At 48.1% G+C, this 25,057-nt stretch overlaps 11 protein-coding genes across 11 annotated transcripts; 7 read left to right on the top strand and 4 right to left on the bottom strand.

Moving 5' to 3' along the window:
* The first annotated feature begins 38 nt into the window (after nucleotides 1-38).
* Nucleotides 39-2,277, top strand: BDV38DRAFT_231964 (uncharacterized protein). The gene is made up of 4 exons (XM_032052986.1): nucleotides 39-351; nucleotides 406-1,112; nucleotides 1,164-1,565; nucleotides 1,617-2,277. Exons 1-4 carry the CDS (start codon nucleotides 267-269, stop codon nucleotides 2,232-2,234), a joined length of 1,812 nt encoding a protein of 603 aa, XP_031919775.1. The 5' UTR covers nucleotides 39-266; the 3' UTR covers nucleotides 2,235-2,277.
* Nucleotides 2,278-2,656: 379 nt separating this feature from the next.
* BDV38DRAFT_2063 (major facilitator superfamily domain-containing protein) lies at nucleotides 2,657-4,718 on the top strand. Its single transcript, XM_032052526.1, has 4 exons — nucleotides 2,657-2,930; nucleotides 2,985-3,075; nucleotides 3,127-3,350; nucleotides 3,423-4,718. Exons 1-4 carry the CDS (start codon nucleotides 2,810-2,812, stop codon nucleotides 4,490-4,492), a joined length of 1,506 nt encoding a protein of 501 aa, XP_031919774.1. The 5' UTR covers nucleotides 2,657-2,809; the 3' UTR covers nucleotides 4,493-4,718.
* Nucleotides 4,719-7,362: 2,644 nt separating this feature from the next.
* Nucleotides 7,363-9,117, top strand: BDV38DRAFT_276792 (SGNH/GDSL hydrolase family protein; the record flags this gene model as incomplete). Its single annotated transcript, XM_032058324.1, has 10 exons — nucleotides 7,363-7,555; nucleotides 7,609-7,615; nucleotides 7,663-7,699; nucleotides 7,756-7,808; nucleotides 7,855-7,979; nucleotides 8,102-8,189; nucleotides 8,249-8,342; nucleotides 8,390-8,449; nucleotides 8,500-8,736; nucleotides 8,785-9,117. 10 exons carry the CDS (start codon nucleotides 7,363-7,365, stop codon nucleotides 9,115-9,117), a joined length of 1,227 nt encoding a protein of 408 aa, XP_031919773.1.
* Nucleotides 9,118-10,493: 1,376 nt separating this feature from the next.
* On the top strand, nucleotides 10,494-11,707 carry BDV38DRAFT_1984 (cytochrome b5 reductase family protein). Its single transcript, XM_032052404.1, has 3 exons — nucleotides 10,494-10,860; nucleotides 10,924-11,001; nucleotides 11,071-11,707. Exons 1-3 carry the CDS (start codon nucleotides 10,593-10,595, stop codon nucleotides 11,607-11,609), a joined length of 885 nt encoding a protein of 294 aa, XP_031919772.1. The 5' UTR covers nucleotides 10,494-10,592; the 3' UTR covers nucleotides 11,610-11,707.
* BDV38DRAFT_2022 (terpene synthase family protein) lies at nucleotides 11,708-12,767 on the bottom strand. The gene is made up of 3 exons (XM_032052469.1): nucleotides 12,633-12,767; nucleotides 12,273-12,581; nucleotides 11,708-12,226 (listed from the first exon to the last, which is right to left on the bottom strand). The coding sequence occupies exons 2-3, from the start codon at nucleotides 12,557-12,559 to the stop codon at nucleotides 11,806-11,808; spliced, it is 708 nt and encodes a 235-aa protein (XP_031919771.1). The 5' UTR covers nucleotides 12,560-12,581; nucleotides 12,633-12,767; the 3' UTR covers nucleotides 11,708-11,805.
* BDV38DRAFT_1986 (uncharacterized protein) lies at nucleotides 12,439-13,429 on the bottom strand. Its single transcript, XM_032052407.1, has one exon. It carries the CDS (start codon nucleotides 13,279-13,281, stop codon nucleotides 12,625-12,627), a length of 657 nt encoding a protein of 218 aa, XP_031919770.1. The 5' UTR covers nucleotides 13,282-13,429; the 3' UTR covers nucleotides 12,439-12,624.
* A 1-nt stretch (nucleotide 13,430) lies between these two features.
* Nucleotides 13,431-14,364, top strand: BDV38DRAFT_1987 (uncharacterized protein). The gene has a single exon (XM_032052409.1). The coding sequence runs from the start codon at nucleotides 13,615-13,617 to the stop codon at nucleotides 14,170-14,172; it is 558 nt and encodes a 185-aa protein (XP_031919769.1). The 5' UTR covers nucleotides 13,431-13,614; the 3' UTR covers nucleotides 14,173-14,364.
* A 2,895-nt stretch (nucleotides 14,365-17,259) lies between these two features.
* On the top strand, nucleotides 17,260-18,599 carry BDV38DRAFT_276789 (Zn(II)2Cys6 transcription factor domain-containing protein; the record flags this gene model as incomplete). The annotated part of the gene is made up of 2 exons (XM_032058323.1): nucleotides 17,260-17,991; nucleotides 18,048-18,599. The coding sequence occupies 2 exons, from the start codon at nucleotides 17,260-17,262 to the stop codon at nucleotides 18,597-18,599; spliced, it is 1,284 nt and encodes a 427-aa protein (XP_031919768.1).
* Nucleotides 18,600-18,771: 172 nt separating this feature from the next.
* Nucleotides 18,772-19,569, top strand: BDV38DRAFT_276788 (class I SAM-dependent methyltransferase; the record flags this gene model as incomplete). Its single annotated transcript, XM_032058322.1, has 1 exon — nucleotides 18,772-19,569. One exon carries the CDS (start codon nucleotides 18,772-18,774, stop codon nucleotides 19,567-19,569), a length of 798 nt encoding a protein of 265 aa, XP_031919767.1.
* A 2,383-nt stretch (nucleotides 19,570-21,952) lies between these two features.
* Nucleotides 21,953-22,305, bottom strand: BDV38DRAFT_276786 (uncharacterized protein; the record flags this gene model as incomplete). The annotated part of the gene is made up of 3 exons (XM_032058321.1): nucleotides 21,953-22,117; nucleotides 22,171-22,197; nucleotides 22,255-22,305. The coding sequence occupies 3 exons, from the start codon at nucleotides 22,303-22,305 to the stop codon at nucleotides 21,953-21,955; spliced, it is 243 nt and encodes an 80-aa protein (XP_031919766.1).
* A 127-nt stretch (nucleotides 22,306-22,432) lies between these two features.
* BDV38DRAFT_289589 (cytochrome P450) lies at nucleotides 22,433-24,982 on the bottom strand. Its single transcript, XM_032061280.1, has 4 exons — nucleotides 24,639-24,982; nucleotides 24,030-24,556; nucleotides 23,047-23,979; nucleotides 22,433-22,991 (listed from the first exon to the last, which is right to left on the bottom strand). Exons 1-4 carry the CDS (start codon nucleotides 24,786-24,788, stop codon nucleotides 22,877-22,879), a joined length of 1,725 nt encoding a protein of 574 aa, XP_031919765.1. The 5' UTR covers nucleotides 24,789-24,982; the 3' UTR covers nucleotides 22,433-22,876.
* Nucleotides 24,983-25,057: the final 75 nt, after the last annotated feature.

Here is a 25,057-nt window from a genome sequence, read left to right as displayed (position 1 = left end):
CATATGTTTGATACCTGGTCCCTGTCCCTTGCCTCTCTCCTACTCACGTATGGATAGCGCAGATCTGCTTTGATACCTCATAATACTAGGTAGGCCTGCAGCCAAGGGTCAGAGAGCGAGGTTTGGTTCTACAGCAACGGCCGAACATCGTGTAATTCTCGTGAATCACACATCACACTTACTGATGAACGCTTTAGGGAGCACATTTCATACCTTTATGTGAGACTATACAGACTTCTGCTGGGTCTTCGGTGCATCTTTCGGCAATGGCCTGTTTACCAGATATTCATATTGGACAATCTGTATGCGCACTGTGCAAACAAACTCCAACAGTTGGATCACATATCCTTGGTGCGTCCTCCCTTGTCTCATGGCTTGTGTCCGTCTCATCTAATGTATATACAGACCTAGCTCAAAACTCGCTCACAATCCCTGAGTGTCGAGATCCGTGCGGGCCCTGTTTACGTTCACCGTACCCATCAGTCTGGTTTCATGCAGCGTGCTACAATGTCTTGGAGAAGAGCTATGAGCCCTCCAAGAAGCCCACCTTTGAAGATTTGGGAAGGTTTGCTGATGCAACCAGACCTACTTATAAATCTCAAAATAAAAAACATGAAGAAACGGCGTCGACTTTAGAAGGGCTCTTCAGCAGATATACAAAAGATATCATACAAGACAGTTTCAGCCAAAGCCTACTTGCCCAATTACCAGCTGAAATCAGGATTATAATTTGCGGGCTTATCACTCCGTGTTGGTACTTAATTGTACTTGGCGAAACCCGTCGACTGATTGAACTGTTAAGAAATAACAGTATACCTCAGTATACACAGCTAAGATTAGCACAAGAGATCTGGATGGCCAGAATTATTTATCACGGAACTTCTTATATAACAAGGCTAAGCGAAAAACCTGTTGAATCAATAGGTAACTCCTATGAATGCCATATAAAGCTGCCTAGTGACATCAATAGAATCATTGTATCATTTGACAGTATTGGTGTACATGGGATACAGTTTTTGGAGCATGGTTCGAACCCTATATCAGACGGGTCACCGTGGTACGAGATTTTTGAAGTGAAAGATTCTCATCTAGAGATCTACGTGAGCCATGATGTATGACTGGTTCCATACCAGAATCAAGGGCGCAGTAACTAACATACCTAGGGTCTTTTTATAAGGGGTATTCATCTCACCTCAAGCGATTTATCCTCTAGGTATCGGATCTGGAGCTCTCCACTCCCACCTACTATTCACCAGTGGAACTTTTACCATCACCCGTGGAACTTCGGCCGTGCTCAAGACAAGCCTCGCTTAGACTACGTCAAATTCGATTCCTATACTCAAGGCCTTATTGTCTGTTGTGCGGATGCTAGAACCATTGGGATTCATGGTTTCTCAGGTACCTCGACGACATTCAAAGACTTTGTCGATTTAATATATCGAAAAAGTAGGAAAGGTTATATCCAGTGGATATACTTTCCATTTAATAGATATGAATACCTTGAAGCAGCTTGGGTCCGGAAGTCTAAAGTTCACCGTGGGCCAGCTTTCTACCCTATTCTAGTTGTAAGACGATCCTCCAGTTTCCTAATACGTTTCTATTACTTACCAGCACAGCTTTGTACGTCTCTAGGAAGAGGTATTACGTTTGGACCTCAATTCCCTACCCATCTCATCAATTATTACGAGTACTATCCTTTAGTTAGGGATGGCGATGGTGCTATCTCAGGGATTTGTCACAACGGACTAGATCCAGCCTCTCAGTATATCTCTGAATTTGGAGTTACTTGCAGTGGCCAGTATCGTATCAAGACCCCAGAGCCTCCGCTTGATACATGTTTTGAACCCCCAATGGTCCCTCCCGGTCGAGGCTCACCAGCATGTACTTGGTATATGACGAAAGCCCCGCTTAAAGGTCTTATAAAGGCGCAGGTCTGCAGAGATAAAGAACAATTGCACTCTCCATGCATAGGTCTTCTGTTATTTTACAGCGACCAACATATTGAATCGCTAGGACAGGTACGGTGGGATTATGACCTAACTCAACAAGTCCTAAAGCCTACATATGTGGAAAAGGGTGTTATCGATGGACGAAATTACATTAAGGATATCTGGAGTGATATAAATCACTCTAAGTTCAATGCGGAAACAGATATATGGCAAAGGCTACCAGAGGATGGCATCATCGTTTGGTGGTTCAGTAAGCTTGATGATAGAATAATCACCTATTCCTAGAAATCTAGGCATTTGCAGTCAATTCAAATGATTTAGAAATCGGTTGTACTTACTCATACTAGTATAATGCTAGGTAGCCTCGGCTGCGCTGCGCAATAACTAAAGTTGATCGGGTTCCCCGCTAAACCAGACCCGAACCCGCCCAGAAGGGTCCAGTGGCATGCAAAAAAATTGAAACCATACATTTATTGCTTAGGCCTTAATATTAAGCATACCAGCTATCTACCCTTATAGCTAACGTCTTGCGCCTTTCTAGGAGCTGTGCTTGAAGGTGTAAATAGACGTGTCTAGGTTCAAGCCCTGGATTTGGTACTAGTGTTGAAATTTGGCGGCAAGGGGCGGGCAGCGTCACTATTGGTGGTCATCGCCGTCGCCGTCTCTTATCACGCTAATTCTTTGATTTCTCCCCGAGGTCACACGTCCAAACACGGCATTGATATGAGTGGTCTTAGTGGAGCTTCGTATCGCAACTACACCACGTGGATCATAAAGATAGGAAGCAATAAATTGGTGAATATTCCTTTCTGAAAGTGGCTCTGGTTCCCTTTGTCGATTTTGTTTCCTCCATCATAGCAATGGTGTCCTTTAAGTTTCGTCGCACGGCGTTGGCAAGGTATCATGTTCGCTCCCCGGATGAAAAAGCGCTTGTTCGACGGCTGGACATATTTCTGTTGACTTTTGGCTGTCTTTCACAAGGTAAGCAATGCAGATAGAAATTCTATAACGCCCCAAGATTAATAATGTACACAGTTATCAAATATTTAGACCAACAGAACATCAACAATGCCTACGTGTCCGGCATGAAAGAAGACCTGAATCTCCTCGGGAATGAGCTGAACCTGTGTGTAAAAGAAGCTATCATGACACTTGAGCATGTCGCTAACTTCTTCAGCTTCACAACGTACTTCAATGCCGCCTACTGCGTCATGCTCATCCCCTCGCAAATCATTCTGACCTACGTCCGACCCAGTTTCTGGTTACCTGGTCTGGAAATCGCCTGGGGCGTTTTAACCGGACTCATCGCTATGTGTAACAGTGCAAAGCAGATATACGTTCTGCGAGTGTTTCTCGGTCTTTGTGAAAGTAGCGCGTGGCCTGGAATGATGACCTTATTTAGTAGGTCATTCCGTTTCCCGTTTTCCTGATATTCGCACCATGCAATTATAAGCCAAGACCAACAGGTTATAGTGTATTGGTACACCCCCACCGAGCTAGCGAAACGCATGGGATTCTATCAATCGTGTCAGGCGGCGGGACAAATGATGTCCGGTGCTTTACAAACTGCCATCACCAACACCATGGAGGGCCACCACGGTCTAGCAGGTTGGCGGTGGCTGTTCGTTATCAACGCCATTATCACTGTGGTGTGGGGACTCTTGGGGTTTTTCATGATTCCTGATCTACCGAACAAGCCAAATCCCCGTGCATTCTGGTTCAAGAAAGTGCACGCCGAACTCTCCATGGAGCGACTGGCACGTAATGGCCGCGCGGAGCCGAAGAGGATGACTTGGGCTGGAGTCAAGCGCACATTTTCTGGCTGGGTAGTCTACTTCATTGCGGTGTTATATATCGCAACCGTTCTAGGAACTTACGGCTACGTCTATTTTTCGCTCTTTCTAAAGGCTCTCAAAAGACCAGACGGCAGTCCAAGATGGAGTGTATCCCAGGTGAACGCGATCCCCATCGGCGGTTCAGCCATCAACGTGGTCTTCGTATGGGTGTGGGCGTTACTCTCCGACTTCCTCGAAACGAGATGGACACTTATCGTCCTCCAAGGCATCATCGGCATTATCCCATGTATCATTATGAGTATCTGGACGCGACATCCTACATCGGTCGACGTATCCGCCGCATACGCATCCTATTTCATCGCACACACCTGCCTCGGCACTGCGCCGCTCATTTTTGCCTGGCTTGCTGACCTTATCCCTCAAGACCCGGAAGCGCGCACTCTCGTCGTCGGTGTTGCGGTCGCTGGATACTATGCCATCTCGGCCTGGTCGCAGGTCCTGGTCTGGCCGGCCTCTCAGGCCCCGTATTATAGGTACGGCTGGCAGAGTGCTCTGGCGTTGTTAGTTCTCGTCATCGTCATGACTTGTATTCTGCGCTTTATTGACGTGCAATACTTGTTGCCGAAACGTGTGGCATTTCAGAATGCCATAGATGCCGAGGTGGTTGCGGGTGGCTCATTGAAGAATGATGAAGAGCGGTCAAGGGATGCGGATCGGAAGATGCCGACTACGAGGGTAGATGAGTAGATTTAGCTTAGCATAAAAATTCCTAGGCATGTTGTATATGTATATAAAAGCGAGTATTCGGACTCCAGTATATTAAGCTTATGTGGCATCATTCTATAGTCCGCACTAGAATACGGTATTCTCACTATGCCATTATGGTTCTAATTCAAAGTCCCTGAGATTGCCGACTAGAGTAAACAATACTAAGCTGTGTGTGTAGTGAAACACCTACCCGCTGGGAAAATGCTACTCTAAACGGAGATTCATGATGTAGACCTTTTATAGCTGGGTTAGTAGACTCATAGGAACACATATGAAGCATCCTGTCTTAGGAACGCCGACAGATACGCCCTTCGAAGGCGATAGGTGCTAGACTCAGCAACCCGATTGAACCGGAAGGCACTAAAGTGACAGCCCAACAATGAAATGATTCCTCTCAAATGTCATTTTGTGTACAGTGGGGGCATGAATGTGTATAAGGAGCTAACTCCTTATATATGTATGGTCTTCACTGTCATATTCCAAATTGAGAGGTGCAAAAACGCGATAGGTCGTACGAGTATGAGACGAATATTTCCAACAACAGACCGAAGGGCGTCGAAGTGGTACCAGTGGCGTTACCATGTACAGTAAAGTAGGCATTCTGCGATGTTGTCAGGTGCTGTCTTTCGACGCTTCATGGGGCCGCTGCCTGTTATTTCATTATTCTAGCAGTATGTTTCAAGTTCCGAAGAAACTAATATCCTTCGATTAGGTGATCGTCCCTCTACTGAACTCTGGGGCGGGGTTCCGTCCGGGAAACATCGTGGACCGGAAATTTCTCCTGCACCTAATCATGTGCCGATATGTTCTTTTTGGATCTGGAAGATCTGCATATAGGTACAGCTCTCATTGTTTGTGTGGTCTGTCTGATTAGGTGGACCTATGAAGAGTGTAGCTCAATATACTGGCTACGGTCTGCCGGCACCGAATAAAGGCCGAAGGTAATCATCGTCTTTATGGCACCACCATGCACGGCACTTCGTGCCAAAGGATGTATGGGCATGGACAGGCTCCAATTCCGGGTTGCCCCAAGGCACTTGCAATATACTCGATAGTTATATCGACGCGTCTGCGTCCACTCTCCTCCGTGGTTGTTGTTTGGGGTGGGCTCCGTGGAGATTACCCACTCCTTATCAACAAATCAGCGCTTATTGTACATATACTGCCACAATTTAGCTGAGGCCCATTGACCCGAAGCCTGCGCCTAGGCTGTCACTCAAAGTGTCATGAGGACTACGTCCCGGGTGATGAGTGATTTTGCCTTGTCAAGACCAGCTATGATCTCGTTATGATTGAATTTTGATCCATTCTACCAGAGATGCATCGAACGAACGGCAGAGACGCACTCTGATCGCGGTATGCAGAACACTCCTCGTCGAGAGGTGGCTGCGCCCCATATCTAGTCACGAGGATTGCCTCGCGGAGCTGGGCAAAGGGATACAAGAATGGGTCTATTCTTTGTTCACATATCAGTTGATTTTCATCTTGATGAGTTGAGATTCAAAGCCTGGATTGATGAGTACTTGAAGCAAAAAGGAAAGAGAGATAGATAGAAAGGAAGGAAGGAAGGAAGGAGAGAGGACAAGAAGTGGTTATAAAAGGCATCATGCATTCAATCCAGCCGCTTGTCGCTGGTTCCTTCAGTGCATGAGAGACGTCATCTCATTAACTGCTCTACTGAATCAGTACATTCATTCCAGCGCCGATATATTCCCCAGTACCAGTAATACTAACCACATAGGATGATCCCGATACGTGAATGGAACTACATAAGGTACGTTGGGTAGTTGAACAACAAGCGAGACATTTCTGCAACATAGCAGTATTCACATATGACTGCAGAATTTCTCAGAATATATTCATGGAACACATTCCCAAGGACTACCCTATACGTATAGTTATGATCATCCGAGTCTCCACAGCGTTGTCACTCCTAAATTCCCAATCGGGAGCATATTCCATGACATCACGTGTTCCCTCTTGACAATCGAAAGGAAGCAGCAATTCGCCATCATTTGCTCCTATTGAGGTCAGATCATATTCGAGATTGCTAAAATCTAAGACAAACCCCTGATCGACATTGAGCACAAAGCAGAACCACCAGCCCACTCATGGTCTCCAACGTGCGATCTATTACTTCATGGCCCACACTAAAAACAAACTAGGGGGTGCCGGCTCAAGTGCTAGCAAGACATGCGCAGCGGAATCACATAGCCTCGAATTACACTACCTGTATTACTTCAATGTCCTAAACCGATTGCACTGCCTAGATTGCTTGAACTGAATGGATTTAATTGATTGCACTGCCTAGATAGTCTGAATTGTCGTCGGGTTGATTATGTAAGATGAAGCAGAAAGGAGCGTCACTCTTAAATTCTTGTCCAATCAAAATCCAGATCCTTTTACGCAGCCTCCTCGATTGGACGGAGAGATGGCGAGCTGGCCAATCATATCATTGTCGCGGGGTTTGCCTACTACTGTAAGGACTCCAGAATACATACCCTTATTGCTTGCTTCGGCTTCGCTCCTCTGTGCAATAAACCCCCGGAAAGGAAGTGATTGACCACCCAACTCGGCATTTAATCAGCTACGCTGCTCAAAAATGGAGAAAGCCGGCGAGCCATCGCACAGCGGAATGAACATCGAATTAACACACTACATGTCATCCCAGCCACCAAATGAAATCAGATTTTCTGCACAAATGAGATAAGAAAGGAGTGCGTTCCCTTGCATGACGCTAGTCTGGATTTCAAATTTTGATGATTATCGTTAGCTGGTGTATTTTGATTGTTTGATTGTTCTCTCTGGGTGTTTAATCTCAGAGGCACAATTGCATCTTGGTGTTTAGGATGCGGTATTCGCTATTATCCTTGGCTTGGGCGTTCCAGGCTGCTGCTACGATCTTGGAAAATGGACAGGAGAGGCTGAATCCTTATCCTGGGCAGGCTGAGGAGGTATCTGTTGATGATTCTTGGAAGAGTTACGGGGCCGACGCGTCGGAGATCTCGTATAAGGGGCGGTGGGATAGTACTTATACTTCTTGTGAGTGATAGATTGGGTCATGTTCAGAATTTGATGCTAATTGTCGTTCTTAGGGTGGTCGTATGTTTTGACTCTTCTTTCCCGCTGACGGTAGCTAATTGCTTCAGTGTTCCTGGTGTCAAGTTTGGATTTACAGGCGATAAGGTAGGGAGCTATTGCAGTTTGGGGTTGAGCTTTGTCGGTGGCTGACATTCGGGTAGCTCGCAGTGAGCTTTGGAGAAAATACGTCAGAAAATGTGCTTGTGGCTTATCGGTACGCTCGTCTGGGTTGTCTATGAGACTATTTCTGATTGTTATAGGATTGGTGGGCTTGACTGGGAGTTTTCGAACGTTACGGCCAACTCAGCCTATCAGTTTGTCAAACCCGGATCGTCTGCACTAAATGAAACAAAGTACGCCGATGACAAGACATTTGAAATGCGAGGTATGTGAACAGGATAGGACGTTATACAATACGTGCGAATACTAACCGAGTTAGTCACAAATTGGGGCTATGGATAAGTTTCACTGGTTTAACTTGATGTTCGTTACTTACGATCCACACAGTCCAAATTGATGGCGTTTCGGTTGCTTCGGATGCGCGGTTGGTAAAAGCCGCAGAGTTCAATAGGACGGTGGAAATCATTGGAGATTCGTGAGTCTTGCACCCTCTAGACATAGCTAGTAGACTTTGCTAACTCCATCGCATTGAAGGCTCGCATCAGGGCAGTACGCTACTTATGAGGGTCTCGCCTCGTGGGGTTTCAACTTCGCGGCTGGTTTGGGCAATGCTGAGTATACGATTACTGTGAGTGCCTCTTAATTAGCACAATGCCATCCTTCTGACAGGCACAGGCGTACCCCGGAATATGCTTGGTAGACAAGCAGTGTTATGGTGGCGATTCTCGCGGCATGGTATATCTCACCTTCCCCCCATTACAATTGTTATTAACCATCCGCCCCAGACGTATCAATGGTCCCATGCCTCAGACGTAGGCGACCGCGCGAATGCAGCCTTCGGTGATAAACCCGAACCGTGGAATTTCACCGCTCATCGCGCGGCGGACCTGGTGATCATCAACCTGGGCACGAACGACGGTAGGACCGGAAACGATATTCCCAGCGACGACTACTACCAGAGCTACGTTGAAATGGTGGAGAATGTGCATAGCGTCTGGCCTGATGCGCAGATTGTCCTCATGGTACGCCATTATTCTCATGTGTCAATCGGTTTATGCTGATTTCAATAGTCACTTTGGGGTAATTTCGTCAAGTCCGGCTCAACCTGGGTGCAGAAACCAATATATGAATCCGAAGTACAGAAGGTATACCAGCACTTCGAAAAGGATGGATACGTGCATTATTTCGACACAAAGGGCATTCTGCAACACAACGACATCTCACCGGGCGGTCATCCAACGGATTTTGGACATCTGAAAATTGCAAGCCATCTCATGCAGTGGACGAAGATCAAGCTTGGATGGGAGTTTGGAGCCACCGGACCAGAGGTGCAGCATGACACCACCTATTGGAATAACCAAGAGAGCTACAAACGGTCGGTCTTGTCTAGTTCATTAATCTGATCCCCTGGCATTATGTTCATAGAACAAACGCGATCCGGAAGAATCGATAATGACTTTGCAAATGCAGGTCCGCAGAAATGCCGGTCTTGGTCACCAGAGCACAATATCTCGTGTCCAAGCTGGCTTCCAGCGCCAGTATTCTCTACCAAGTTTACAATGTAGTTTAAGGGTGTAGGATAACGACTTTCATGCTGACGCACGACAAGATCATCGAGAGACAATGCGAGTCGCTCGTAGGAAACGCCAACATGCTTATTGTTATCCATTACTTTGGGTATTTAGAGGCAGACAGCTAACGACGCTCGCACATAGATGATTGGCCATGAGGGACTTGTCGCGGCTGGGGTTTAATACCCTGAGAAGAAATGATGGCCTGGATCGCTAGTGACCAGTCTACGAGCTCGGCATTATATGTATCAGGTTGCGATTGTATGGTAGAACAACTGCTTGCATTAAAGCAGGTGGTGTTCCCATTTGCCGGGTAAAACAAGAAAGAGAAAAACAAAGGCAAAGTTGCGGGGGACGGGAAGGATTTATACTAGTCCCATGATGTTGGGACTAACCGCTTTCATCTAGCGTATTTGGCAGCCGAAGCCTTGGCATTTGCTGCTATCTTCCGGCCATCTCACAGGACCCTTTGGGCCCTAACCGATGGAGACAACTTGCTCTTAGGATTCATTTTTCTCTCGAAAGGATTAGGGCTGTAATAGTTTGGGAACTGAACTCCTAACTAGTCTCATACAAAGAAGTGTAGATATGCCGCTATTACTAGCCATGATTAGACGGTCACATCTTTAATATATATATATAGTATCGTATCAGACCACTCACACTTGGGTTTTGTCTAGTTTTACACTTTAATCCACTAAAAACAGATGCATACTCCATAGATTAGACCTAGGCTAAGGAGGGATGCATCGTTAGCAATAAGCTTAGGGTTCTAGAGCTTATCCCGATATCCATGTAACCGACACCATCGTAGAGTTTCACACTTTATAGGGATTAATAACTAAAAGGAACTCTATATTATCAGCCCATTGCCTCCCTTAAGCTGCTTCTTGTGACTAAATATGCCTAAGAAAGAGAAGTAGACGAGGCGTGGTGCCACAGTTGCATTTCCAAGGTAAGGCTATACTTACACCATTTCCAAAACCCGACAAAACCCGAGAAAGACCGCAGCGACCGATCTACACCATCGGCCCTAACGACTACCGAACGCCGGATTGAGCCCATAAGACACGCACGTAAGAAACCTCATTGCCCGAATAGCTGTTAATTGTCCCGTACGGAGTCGTTCCCGATGGACAATTCAGTTCGTGTAACATTCGGTGTTCGGGGCCTGCAGCGTCCGATTTGGATTGGGGAGAGACATCGCATATAAATAGACGCTTGTGCTAACATACGTACCTTGGCCTACATATAACCGTTTCTACGGTCCATCTCTGATACGTTAACTCCCAGTGCTTATCAAGAGAATGGCTCAAATCAGACGCCTTCCCCCAGCCCTAGCGACCAAGACTACTCTCTTCTCCACGCTCGCTGTCCTCGGTATCGGGGCCTATTGCGCTCGCTCTTATTTTCTTCCTCAGGCTTACGCGGAATCAGACGAAGCGCCCGTTATGTTCTCCAAGTTCGGGTTTACTACTTTACGCGTGCAAAGCGTTAAGGCCGTGAATCATAATACGAAGCGGCTTGTGTTTGAGTTTCCGGATAAGAATGCTAGGAGTGGACTGTCGTTGACTTGTATGTTCCTATCTTCCAAGAACTGAGACGAGAGATTATATGATGATTGCTAATATATAACAGCGGCACTGCTGACATTCTCGCGGCCAGCTGGACGGTGGTTACCTGTCATCAGGCCGTACACACCAATCAGTGATCTGAGTGAGTGATTCCCCCTGCATCCCCATCCATACTAGATTATACAACAGCTAAAATTAAAACCAAAACCAGACCAACAAGGAACCCTAGAACTAATGGTAAAACAATACCCCAACGGCAAAGCAAGCACCCACATCCATTCCCTCGCCCCCGGGGACACTCTCACCTTCCTCACAGCCCTGAAGGGCTTCTCTTGGGTTCCGAACCAATACCCCCAGATCTACGCTATAGCTGGTGGAGCCGGTATAACTCCCATCTACCAACTTATTCGGGGGATTTTGGATAATCCGAATGATAAGACGACGATTAAGCTCGTCTTTGGGGTGAATAGTGAGCAGGATTTGCTGCTCAGGGAGGAGCTGGAAGAGTATAAGAAGCGGTTTCCTGGGCGGTTCGAGTATGTTTATACGGTGAGTCGGTTGGAGGGGGAGAAGGAGGGATTGACGAAGGGGTATGTTACCGAGGAGCTCTTGAGGGGCGTTGTTGATGGGAAGGGGGAGGGTGCGAAGGTGTTCGTTTGTGGGCCGCCCGCTATGGAAGAGTCGTTGGTTGGGAAGAGGGGGATTTTGGATCGACTAGGGTTTGAGAAGGGGCAGATTCATAGATTTTAGACTCTCCCTTCTGTCCCTTTGTCTTTGTGCTTTTCTCGGGTATACCTGTTTGCATAGAATGGTCGTTTGAGGTGCTTGGGTTTGTGATAATTTATACACTACTTGAATTGGCTGGATGTCATGAGATGATAGATAACTCTATTGTATGAATTGTCAAAGGAGGGTTTATTTATATGCAATGACGTCTACCACGAATCTATCCAGGCAATCTTGACCCCTCAACAACTCGCGCGTAGCGAGCACAGGTGGCTGAGAAGAACATGTTCCCTGCGACGGAGACTATTAGCCCCTGAGCGTATGTTAGCTGCGACTTTGGCGCATCCTGAAGCAGGTGTTCATATTCTTCGTTCATCTGGCGCTCTACATCCCAGATAACTTGGCGAACCATCGCTTTTGCCGAATCTTCGGAGGTATTCATCAGACCCTGAACGACTCGAACGGCGTTGAGAACAGAGACACTATGCTCCTTTTCAGCGATTGCTTCTTTAGCATAGGAGTATAGGTCATTGGTTAGTAAGAAGTGCTTTTCACAAAGTGATCTGAGATGCGCGACGGCTTCGACATCAGTGTCAGATAAGGTAATGTCGCAAGCGAATTCCATACTGCGGAAAACAGCACTGGGAGAGTCAGTGTTACTCGTCATAAATCAGTGGTGGGACGTACTCAACCCCCACATCACCTGCTCGATATGCCATATAATCCTCCAACGTCGGAAATGTCTCAGGGGGCGTACGTTGTGTTGTTGATATCCAGGATATGACACTTTCCAGCAATCGATTCCCCTGGACAAAATCTTCTGAGAGGATCTCTTTTGCTAGCATGTTGTAGACGGTATGTTGCGATCCCTGCTTCTCATTCCCCTCAATATGGTTGGGGATTATCGTCACGCGCTGTAGGATCATTAGACCAGCGTTCCGCCTCAACAACGCGTATCGGTATTGACGGAGCATACATTCCCGGAATCAACCAGATCTATCGAAAGTTTAGTTAGAGCAACCAGACAGTATCCACACGTTCAATCACCATCACTCATAAAGAAGAACACGTAGAGTTTTGTGAGGGCCTTCATCCTCGTCAAGTTGCCCATTGGCGCCACATTTACTAGCAGTGAGACCGCCTCGTCGATAATCGCCTCGGGATATTTCTCTTGATAACCTTCCGATCGTTGGCCTTGAAGTGCTCGAGTATATGCCCTTGTCGTTTCCTCCACTTCCGTGGAGTACTTCGACTGAAAGGAGGAGGGGAAGGAGGTGGGCCATGGGACGCCGAGGTTGGATGGAACGAGGCAGTTCGCATTTTGGAATACGGGGAGCGCAATGTTCTCAGGGCGTAGGAAGGAGAATGGATTGGATGGTCGTTTCGCTCTCGCAGTGTTGACTGGGTCGAAGGCATACTGGATGTTCCTCGTGCGATTCTGTGGACTACGCCCTTGGTTGAGCTCTCTAGTAGTGCTCTGCGACGTAAGGAGGTGGTGTTTGGGAATGGGGCGCAGTACAAGACATTTTGGCGATTGATTTATCCGTGTCGACGTTCGTCTCGACAAGGTTCTTGGGAAGGTCGTTCTCATCATTCTTTCCAAAGCAGCCAAACGCAAACCAACGACGCGGGTGTGCCTCAGGCCGTCGTGCATATTGAGAGGTTGCGCTTTTCCTGAAAGAGAAATTGCCAGCATTTGCCGCCTAACGCTATCGACAATTGGTGTTAGCGCGATGTTAGAGCGTCATTTGCTCATCTGATCGTTCTACTACAGTACAAGGAGATCGCGATACGCATGCTGATCATTCTGTCAGTAGCGGCCGTGTAAAATATAACCGTAAACACACTCGTCTCGGAAGCTGAAAGCTCACTGTTTTCATCTCGCGTTTCATCTTCTATCTCGCGAGCGGTTGGCATCTGGTGAGTCTGACATCATTATCAGTCCAACAGGCCCCACCCGATCCACCGTCAGTCACGCCGGGAAAAAGAACCCTACCAAGACAGGATTTCTGTCTGTCCTCGAATCAGCATGGGTGAAATTGGAGAGTTCTGGAGGGACGTAAAAGAAGATCGGAAAAGAAAAAAACGTGAAAACCCGCCCCACCGTCGCTGTTGGGATTGGATAATCGTCTCGGGTCATTGCCATTATGCCAAAAATCGTTCCTCCTTTGTGACATATCGTCGAGTAGGACGAGTGATTTCTCAGGGATTCATCGGAGGGGAAACATTTGTTGCTGGCATGGGAACTGTGATATTGAAGGTTCGGGCAAGCAAGAAGAAAGGATCCCCAATTCGAACCCTTGTGTTGGATGATGTTCTGCACATTCCGAGTGCTATCTGCAATGGATTTTGCTTCGCTAAGTATCATACGGTTTATGGGGGGACTGCGTCTCTCGGTCTCGAGTTCTCCGGAACTGATCCACTGAATTACCCTCTATGGTATGGTAAGCCTTTCTGCGAGTTCCAAAAGCTGGTCCTGGCGGGGAATCCGCAGGGAGAAACTTACCTTGAGTATAAGAAGAAAGAAGGGGTTTCCCTTCTTCTCAGTATGTACATTAATAAGAAGGACCTGGAGGAGATTAGGTGATGGAGTGGGGGGTACCTTCAAACAAAGCTTATATTGAGACCTACTAAAGAGAATATGACTGTTCCCATTCTTGGACATGTAATATGTGGACTTCTAGAGTACGCTCAATATTCCAATGAAGTGAGGTAGGTGTCCATGAGGAGCTTCACACTTTCTTCGTGGCCCATGAGGAAAGAAATACGCAAAGCCGGCTCAATAGTTGTGGAGGGGTTGGGCAGGCTGTCCCTGTTCAAAAGCAACCTAACCACTGAAATTTGACCATTGGCAGAAGCTGCTGACGGTGGATCTGCCTATTTTCCATCCGAAATCGTGGGATCTCCTCACTGTCCAAGACGAGTCTCATAAGTTCGTGATGGCCACGTGCCGCAGCAAGGTACAATCCAGTATGACATATCAAATTCTGGACATCTATGTCAAATTCTGGACTCTGTGGTATTTCATGGAGAACTTCCTTTAGCCATAGGTACAGGCAGTAGGTAGCGGGGTTTGCGTATTGCTCATCACGGCATTGAGGGCCGTCTTTAGGGGATGGCTGTTCGGAAGAATTTTAGAGATTTCATGGGTACTATTAAGCTATAGCTCGAACGTAAGACCACCATCACCGAAAACGAATCTTCTAGCATCTCTATACTCTTGTCATTGCGGAGTAGGTTCGAGGAAACAAAGTGACGCGTCGTCCAATACATGACCGCATAAAGACTGTAGCTTTTCGCTGGCTGGAGGTCTCCTTCGATTTCAATCGGCAAACACTTGATACAGGTTTCCAGGCAACTAGATGCTGCAATACTGTGGGAAGCGTGGCTTTGAGATTCAGATTTTGTCTCCAGAAATTTTTTGAAGGAGACATGCGCAAAGCGCAGAGTATCCGGTTGGCTGTCCAGCACTATCAGATTTGAGCAAATAGCTAGCAGCTCGGAGAAGTCAGGTACCCAGGTGGACACTGACTCAACAATCACATCACTCGATAACAGCTCCTGCATACAAAGTATCCAAGAGAAAGCCTTATGTGCAGTTTCGTAGGCAACGGGATCTGCATGTTTTATATCCTCAAGGATATATGTGTACAGATAGTCGATAGTAGCTGAGGCGTGCAATCGATCTTGGATTGCGTCCAAAACGCTTCCTGCTGATCTCAGCTTGCAAATCCGCTCTACCTGTAAGTTCACCCATAGGAACCTACTTCAATTAGTTAATGTTGCTTAAAAGAATTTTCGGACATTAAACCCCCATTTCGCCAGCTTTTCCAAGGAGAAATTCTACCAATTGCTGCTGCAGATCATCCGCTACACACCCATTGAGCAACCACCGGGTAGCAACAGCAGTAGAGACACAGCGCCTGATGTAGAGCTCCATATCTTGTCAAGTGTCAATTCCCTGTACGCGGATATTCAAGGCAATCTGATAAAGCTACAAAAGATATTGCTGTTGTCTCGAGTAGAGAAGAACATCTTGACAACACTAGCCGACTCATCCCGAACCTGCGTGATGGCATCACGAAATTCGTGTCGTCGATGTTCAATCTCATCTACTCCATCTACTATGACGACTGCGGGATTTGCTCCCAGAAATCCGAGAATTAAATCAACACATTCGCTGCACTGGAACCTGGGTATGTTAAAGCCATCTAGCTTGCCTTCCGCCTCTCTGCGCGCATACTCAAGAGAAACAGACTCATGGATCTTGAGCTTTTCCTTGTCCATGATATACTCCGGATGACGAAAGATCCACTCAGAAGAGTTCGGTAGTCTATCCTCAGAATGTCGCTTTTGGTGCTGGGGATATAGCACCGAAAATAGCCACTGCAAGATTCTGATGAGTTTGCCTTCTTCTATTGTCTTTGCATATATCATCGATTCGTCAACTAACCGGCGCACTGGGCTCTGGAGCGTTTCGACAATGCTGCGAATTTCGCCGACTCGAAGTGCTACCTGCTGCTGTGCTTGAGGGCTTCTTAATCTGACTTGGTTATTTGATCACTTCCTCATTCTGAGATGATTGGAAAATGATTTTCACCATGCGAACTGGCGCAGACTGGCTGAAATACCGGATTTCATTGGCTAGGAAAGTCAACATACGGGTATACAGACTGACGAGCTCTCGTTCCAACTTCGCCTCAACGATTGAGCCTTTCTACAGATAGAGAACCACAAATGCTGCATAACGAGCGATCATGAGGGATAATGATTACAAACCGTACAGTGTAGAATCGAAAAATTCGCGGTCACTTACGGCCGCATGTAACAGGAATTTTATACCTGCCCATCGGAGTGAAGCGCTAGTCGGGCCATACTGGACAGCGACATCGACGATAGCTGTAAACTGTCTAGCCCACGCGATGACCTTGTCAAGCAAGTCGCCAAGGATGATGGTTTTGCCTCGAACTCGACCTTCCAGCGCTTGTTGAGGCAAAGTTTCTTCTTTTTCTCTGCTTCCTCTAGGGTTTTAGTTATTATACCACCTTTATAGTCACTGATAATACCGGCTAGGCTTGTTTTGGTCTCGGCATAGACCGCATCAAGGGCTCTTTACCATAAGTTTCCCCCAGAGGGGCAACTTTGGATGGTCATGTTGGAGAGATTGCATAAAGAGCCTAGAGTCCAGAACAACTTACTGAAGGAATGAATCAAAGGCTTCAAGTTCAAAAGAACCCAGCTCACAACAAAGCCTCAGCCTTGTCTGAGCCACTTCGCTTGGCCTCACCTTTAATAGGGTGCGGGGTGTCTACAGCCTCGCTCTTGCAGATCGTCGCATCCTATGGTATTTCCTTCGAAGTTTTGATTCCTAGGTTTTGAATTGGCCCTATCTAAGCTATAATGTTTACCAGATTAGCTGACTCGGGTGCACTATTCAACAGCTACAGGAGTCTTTCTATGTGGGATCTCTGAAGTATTACCTTAACATAACCTCCTTTTTCCACACCTATGGAACTATGTCAGTATACGCTGGCAAATAATACAGCTTATATGAGAAATACACACTAGGTCCGTAGACCCACCCGTAGACTCGCAATGCCACCAACGACATCGGAATTCCGAACTTGCCCGAGGACAACTTCATCCCCAAGGCTTACCAACTGTATTGCAAACAATGCCCACATCAGAAAGCCATCACCCCAAGCAGCGTCCTCCCCGCAAAAAGGCTTGCAACAACTGCACGAAATCAAAAGTTCGTTGTAGTCTCGAGAAGCCCGCCTGTTCGCGCTGCAGATCGACGGGTCGGGTCTGCGAATATTCTGCCTCGGCGTTGGGGCGAGACTCCCCTTCTGGAGAAGGGGGTTTTACAGAAGACGCTGGAATTGCATATCCTGGCTCGGCAATAGATTCGACACCTCGTTTTGATTCAATATCTGTTATGCCCATTCCTCTGCCTTTGGCAAGTACTCCCTCGAGTACGGCCTGGAGTCCGTCTAGTCACATTCATGTAAGGAGACAAGTCGCCGTCGCTAGCGGCTGGAGGGATGGAGATGGACTTGATTTTCGAACAGTTGATTTAGTACCCAGTGCTAATGCAGAGGATATCCGGGATCGCTGGTTGAGACCTTATATTCTGCCACCCCTGGGGCAAGATGAGGTGCCTAAGGTTTACCACCCTTTCACGTTGCAGTACATTTCGCGGATATTGAGCACTTATCCGCGGTGCATGCTGAAGGACAAGGATGTCCCTCCCATCATCCATCGCTCCCAGATTGAAGGAAAGGAATTGCCTCGATCACTTGCAAACTGTTACAGTCTCGTACGGATGTGGGAACAGGCGGTACCAGGAAGTGAGATGATGGTAATGAGTACGCTAGAAAAGGAAATGGAAAGGCTGGCTGCCGAGGTACATCTCCATGCTGAAAAATTCGTCGTGACATTTTAGGAAGCTAATAGCACCAGCATCCTGAGCAAGACTACGAGCTCCTCTCGGCCTTCCAAGCCTACCTACTATACACAATCATGTTGTACTTCTCCCCTCGAGGTGGTTCGTCCCTTGTCAATGATAAGATGATGATCACACTCATGGAGATGGCTTTCCGGACCGCCCGGAATGGCCTCTTCTGCGCCGCAGAGCTAGCCCACGCCCGACCGACATGGGAGTCCTGGATTGTGGTAGCCGCAAAGCGACGCGCGATCTTCACTATGTACCTGTTTAGCAGTGTGTACAATGCAGACAGGCTACTTCCAAATTTTGTGGCAGATGAGATGAGAGGAGTGTATGCACCGGGCAATAAGGCGTTATGGGAAGCCAAAGACCGAGAAACGTGGAGCAAAGAATACGATAGATATCTCTTACAGTGGGAGGATGGGATTCTGGAGATCTCGGAATTATGGAGGTCAGCGGAAACGGGTTCAACCGAGCGCAGGGAAAGAATAGAGCGATGGGTGCAGTCGGCGGACGAGTTCGGGATGACGATATTCGGAGTCTGTGTCCATATCCATGGTTGTTGATTATTTGATGAGGCAATCCCGAGGCCGCACGCCATTCTCGGAATTCCGTCACGGAGTTCCCAGTTCTCCACCTGGCCCTTCCCGCGCTTGCCCACTATATAAACTCTCTAAAGTTCTACCTTTTACCATTCAACAATCGAACGATAACACAGCAACAACTACTACCATCACCATGGGAGTCTATACAACCGATCACTCAACCTCTGTTCTCCAGACTCATAATTGGCGCACTGCGTCCAATTCCACTGCCTACCTTCTCCCACATATAACCTCAACCTCCAAGATTCTTGATATTGGCTGCGGTCCTGGCTCAATTAGCGTTGACTTCGCAAGCCGTGCACCTCAAGGCCATGTTACTGGAATTGAATATGTGCCTGACCCACTGGATCAAGCCCGCGAGTTAGCATCCTCAAAAGGGGTGACAAACATTGATTTCCGTGTTGGGGATATCCACTCCCTCGATTTCCCCGATGACACCTTCGATATCGTCCACGTCCATCAGGTGCTACAGCATATTGCAGACCCAGTCAAAGCCCTAAAGGAAATGCGGCGCGTCGTGAAACCCGGTGGAATCGTCGCAGCACGGGAATCTTCGGTTATGACCTGGTACCCCGAAAACAAGGGCATTGAGGCATGGCTTGACATCACCACACGAATGGCAAAAGCTAAAGGGGGTAACCCACACCCGGGACGGGTTATTCATGTTTGGGCCGAGGAGGCCGGGTTTGAGCAGTCTAATATCCAGAAGAGCACTGGCTCATGGTGCTTTAGTACCCCCGAGGAGAGACAATACTGGGGTGGATCGATGGGCGCAAGAGCGAGATCTTCTGGGTTTGCGAAGACGGCTATCGAAGATGGATTTGCAACCAAGGAGGAGTTAGAGAGCATCTCGGACGGATGGAAGGAGTTTGTGGATGCGGAGCAAGGCTGGTTTGGGTTGCTGCATGGTGAGATTTTGTGCCGGAAGTGAATTGTCTTTTGGATGTAGTAGTGCTTCCTGCTCGATAGGATGTATACATAAGCGTACAAGTGCCACATATAATGTCATCGAACAATGAAATACTGTACCGATAAGGATATATTATGATGAATGCCATATCCCTGATAAGTAATATCTATAACTCCTGCAACAGCACAAGTGGATATTAGCATTAATATGTATGACATCGCAACGGTCGTTAGTATCGACTTTACTATCTCACTTATACCTTGAGTATAGTGTCTACCCAAGGACACTAATTGGTCTGCAGAGCTCTGGGATCATTCACATCTAGCAAGGTTATGTACCTAAGAGTAGACAATCATTAAACACAGGGATGCCGTTCTGTATACTCCAGGTTATCGTTGTTGGCATCTCGTTGTCAGCTTAATGTTTCATCGTTAAAATCGCATTCCCCAGACGCCCCACGGGCTCCACACTTTCCCCATTATCAAGATAACTTTACTAGGACCAGAGTCTTTGTATTAACAAGAGCGAGCTTATGAGTCCCCTAATTTGCACACTAGGGTTAGTTCTGCTTTCGGGCCGAAGGTCACTTAAACACACACCCCGAAAAAAGTGATATGAACAAGTTCATCATGTGGGGCACGGCTGAACTCCTCTCCATGAAAAGTCAAATCTTCTGACACATATTCCTCTCTGCAATACTTGAGGAGTGCGTTCTGCTCCTCTTCAGACAACTATGAGAATAGTAAGTAGACCCGGTGATCAACTAGTAGGCTTGGGTATTATTGAGCCCTTATCTCGAAGCCTTCACTGTTGCATGCCCGAAGACCACCCTCCCGTCCTATAATGGCGATGTCGCCTGTCCCGCCAAGGCTCCCATAAAACACATTGTGAATAAGGTCTAGCCCTGTTAGCACTAGGAACTGACTATAGAGAGGCACGGATAAGGATACAAGTGGCCTGCACTTGGCAATTTGTCATCGAATGAAGCCATTTTGTGATGGAGAGTTCTGCGATTCTTACAGCGGGGGTATATGGCATTTTTATACCTCGCTCGATAGCTAGCGTTATCCTATGGCTAGTATCGTGAAAAGTCATATCAATGAGTCGTGCAAACCGATTACCCCAATCAATCTAGGAAATATATGTAGTCTACGCCATCGTGCATGTAAGCCAAAACCTTAGTTGTAAGCGATGCGGAATGAAGATTCATTCTGCAAATGGAGTCCAAGCTCTGGTGACAAACAAAAAGACAACGTGGAGTTGGGCTTTCTATGTGAGTATCATCATCTCCGCTCTTACTGTCATTTGCTTATACTTCTTCTACCATCCCCCCCAACTTCCACATGCTCCACGTGAACCGGTCCAAGATGACCCAATACAAAAGACAGGACTTTGTTGGTTTCGTCCTCTTCACGGGCGGTCGTATACTTTTTATTATGGGTCTCAGTTGGGGTGGTGTGGTGTATCCATGGAAATCGGCCCATGTGGTAGGTTGCCTCGCTCTACATCCAGGATCAAACACGGGTTTGCTAATACATCTACAACAGATTGCGACGATCGTCGTCGGCTTCTGCACTTTGGTTGGCTTTGTACTCTGCAATGCCTATATTCAAAACGGCGATTCATTGCTGCCAACTCACGTCTTCCAAAGCCCCGGCGTATCTGGCCATGATGACCACCACGACAGTGGGCAGTTGCGTATACTACTCGATGAACGTCCTCTGGCCCCAACAGATGATATACCTCTTCCCAGGGATGGAGATTCACAACGGATGGCTTGCATGCGTCATTGGGCCTTCCACTCTGCTTGAACAGCTGATCGGGGGGCGTTGAGGCGGGGCTCCCTCAGGGGAGCGTCGCGTCTCTGCTGAGCAACCTTTCAGCTGGGACGTTCGAAGATGTACCGGGAATCAATGATAGCATCGTGACTGCAGTCGGGGGTTGCCCGGGCGTCCACAGCAGCCAACGCGTTCCGGTATGTCTGGTACGCCGTGACTGCCTTTGCGTGTGTCCCACTAGGAGCGAGCGTCTTGACGATCGACCACGGCTCGTACCTAACCGATGATGTGGCCAGGAAGATGCATGGACGATCTAATCAATGGAAGCTGACGCGTCTTGATGAAGAGGCAGGGCAGCGCGAGAAGCAGTAGCATCATTTACTAGTGTTCTCTTTCATAGACCGAAATATAAACTTGCGTCGCAATTCTTGTTTACACTTCACATCAAACCATAAACCAAATGTCTGGTAACAACTACAAGCCACCCCCCTCGCAACTGTCTCCATGAAATATCCCAAGACAAGCGATGAAGCTACCCCTTCCAATTGGGAATAAATCCCCTCTGATCAATCCACGCGATATCCTTCTCCTTGCCTGTAGCCCAAAGCTTGGCGACTTGCACACGATCAGTGTGTCGTGCATGATGCCGCGCTGTCAGCTGTCGCTGGGGATGTCCAGGCTGCCTCCGATGGCTTTGTAGTGCTGCAGGTCGAAGTCGGTGGACATGGCCGGCAGGCGTCAGTGAGGAACTGTATCATGACGGGGAAGTCGAATTGCGTGGTGTATAGACTCTGGTGTGTCCAGGTCAGTTCATGTGCTTTCTGACAGTGATATGCTGCCTTACTTCGCGCTTGTCGTATGCTGCTTGCCACTGAGGTTGGATGTCAGTTAGGTCTGGAATACTGCAATAGATTCGGAGGAGACTGACGTTGTTATATTGACCGGGCTTGAAGTTGACGTTGGCGAAAAGATAGAGCATTTTGGTGGATTAAGCTCGGTGTGAAGTACCTGGTTTATACCACTGGATCCTATTAGAACGGTGGAACTGATATTACATGCCATGGAATTAATGATCTTGTGGGACTGTCACTCTCCATGATATCTGCCCCCTTGCCAAGCAGCCTCGCGTGCTGCCCCCGGCTAAGGTTATTCAACGTGTAATTCGTATTCCCCGGCCGGATGGCTCTGTTCATTTCCGCTTCATAGGACAATGGAGTTGTTCGAATGCTCTGGTACAATTGATTAGGATGGTCTCCTTCCGGCGGGGGGCATGTGGCTGGCGCGTATCCTGCTGGACTACCTCATACAGGTGTTTTGATCGCCTGTACTTGATAGACTCAACCTTTGGTTGTACCCGGGATACATATAGCCTGCATGTTCCCAATGCGGTAGAATTACTCCGACAGTTGGGAATATAATATCTCCAGAGGGAGAGGTAATTTGCAAGTTGCCCGAGCCCCCTAGATGTGATGCACTGCGAGAAGGAGACTCTCCAGTATATAAGATCACTGATGTCTACGTCATAATATACATTACTTAGCCCTTCCTGTTCAACTCCGAACTCTCACATGTACAGGCATGCCATCCTTCACATGAGGCGGCGAGTCACCTCCAACCTGATAGCACCGATCCTCCCAGACCATGTTCCGCGGTCCCTTGAAGTTCCTGAAGCACCGTTAGCGACCACTCTTTGCGAATCCAGTAAATGCACCCAACTTACAGTTGAGAATCCCACTCGTCCCACGCACACTCAACATCAAACCGTCTCGCTACCAAAGCCAGAACAAGCTTGATCTCCACCGTGGCCAAGTGCTGACCGATACAGCCTCTCGGCCCGAGCTCGAAAAACCGCCACGCGTTTTTCGGCGGATGCAGCGGGTCGTTCTCGTCTGTCACGAGAAACCGCTCCGGGATGAACTCGTTCGGACGCGGCCACACGTCTGGGCTGCGGTGGATCGCAAAATTCCCGTCCCAGACAACGAATCCATCCGTCGGCATGTGCTTGCCCTCGCACTCGGGACCAGAGCCAGGCGGTCCGACGAGGAAGAAGCCCGGCTCGCCGCGGCGCATGGTTCCAACGTTGGTGTGCACCCGTGCCGACTCTTTCAACACCGCGTTCGTGTAGGTGAGGGTGTTGAGAAGCTGGGGGTTCGCTCGCAGGGCGGCGACAGCTTGGGTTGGATCGGGGCCTAAGACGACGTCGTGCTCCGCGCGGAGCTTTGCGAGGACGTCCGGGTGCTGCTCGAGGAGACGGAACAGCCAGCATATGGTCGACGCGGTTGTGTCGTGACCTGCGAAGAGGAAGGTGGTGATCTGGCCGATGGCGGTCTCGAGAAATTCCGTGTTCGTGGACAGGTCGGTTCCTGCGCCATCTGGGCCTTTCTCTTCCTCCATGCTTTTGACGAGCAGATCTACCAGGGTCTTGTTGGTCACCTGGCTGTTTTTCTGGATTTCGAAGATCCGCTCTTTGAGGAACGGACTGAGGCAGTTGAGCAGCGTCCGGTAGTTGAGCCACAGTTTGAAATGTCGCCAAGGATTGATGTATGATAGGAAATTGAATATATTGACGTAGAAAAACATCCTCGATATGGTGTCAAGGAGGGCGATGGTGATGGGCGATCTTGGGCCCGTCTGTTGGTGGAAGCGCTTATTCCTGGTACCATGTAAGTTAATGATTTTCCATCGAAGCAGAAGGCTCCTCACAAGAAGAAACGCAAGATAACATCCATAGCCAGATTGGTCGTAGCCTCCTCTAGTGGGAAGACTTCTCCCCATGCACCATCCTTACCCGCTCGGGCTTCGAGAACATTACCGAATACCTCTACTTCGTCCAGGATGTCCGAGATTCGGCTGGTAATATTCTGGATGGAGAAGCCAGGGTTGAGTCTTTTGCGCCAGACCTTCCATTCAGCCCCCTCCATCGAAGAGACATCACGGTTGCGAGTTAACGGGTACAAAGTACGCTTCTGCTGATATGCTTTCGGCAATGAATAGTCCTGCGTGCACTGGCACGACGTGTCGGGGTTGATAGAGATCAGCATTGGCGCAGCGAACGGCCAAAGATCGATATACAACACTGGCGGACATTTGGAGCAATCCGGAAAGAGCTTCTGCCAGTTCTCCTGGATCATGACCATCATGTAGTCGCCGTGGGCATCAGATGGGAGACGAGACATAAGCTTTCCGATGACTTCGAGATGGCCGAGGATCATGGAGTGACGCATGAGTGGCTGGCGATGTTTAGTAAACACTCCCCATTATTGTGTCTTTTGTGCGGCCCCGCTACATTTCCTCTGGGTACAATATACTTACAATGCCCTGTTTCTTGAGAGACTGGAACATCCTCCGCACCTGGTAGCCTCGATAGAGCGCGTAGGCACTTGCGGTTACCAGCAGCGCGAGAGCGCTCTGGAGGAGCAGGTACAGAGTGTCATGGCTATGAAAGCTAAATAAGAGCCCCATATTGTGCAAAGGTGCTAGAGCGGAGGCCGCAAGTCCATCGGAGATCGTAGAAGAGTGCACAAATCCACTTTCATATCACGCTGAAGCGAGGCTGAAGATGGACGATGTTCGGCTAAACAGCTGAGTTCTGCCACCGCCTTGGCAGCGTCTGAAGACTTTCATACGAGCCCCGCCTGGAGACGTCAGGAGGTCTGCCGATTATAGCACCGTAGATGCCATATTGCTTTGAAAGTGGGTATTCATCAATGAACAGAGAAATCTTGTTGGAC

This window comes from Aspergillus pseudotamarii (assembly GCF_009193445.1).
Source record: "Aspergillus pseudotamarii strain CBS 117625 unplaced genomic scaffold BDV38scaffold_1, whole genome shotgun sequence".
Classification (NCBI taxonomy): domain Eukaryota; kingdom Fungi; phylum Ascomycota; class Eurotiomycetes; order Eurotiales; family Aspergillaceae; genus Aspergillus; species Aspergillus pseudotamarii.
The sequence above is the reverse complement of the archived record's forward strand: the minus strand, read 5'-3'. Positions and strand labels throughout refer to the sequence as shown.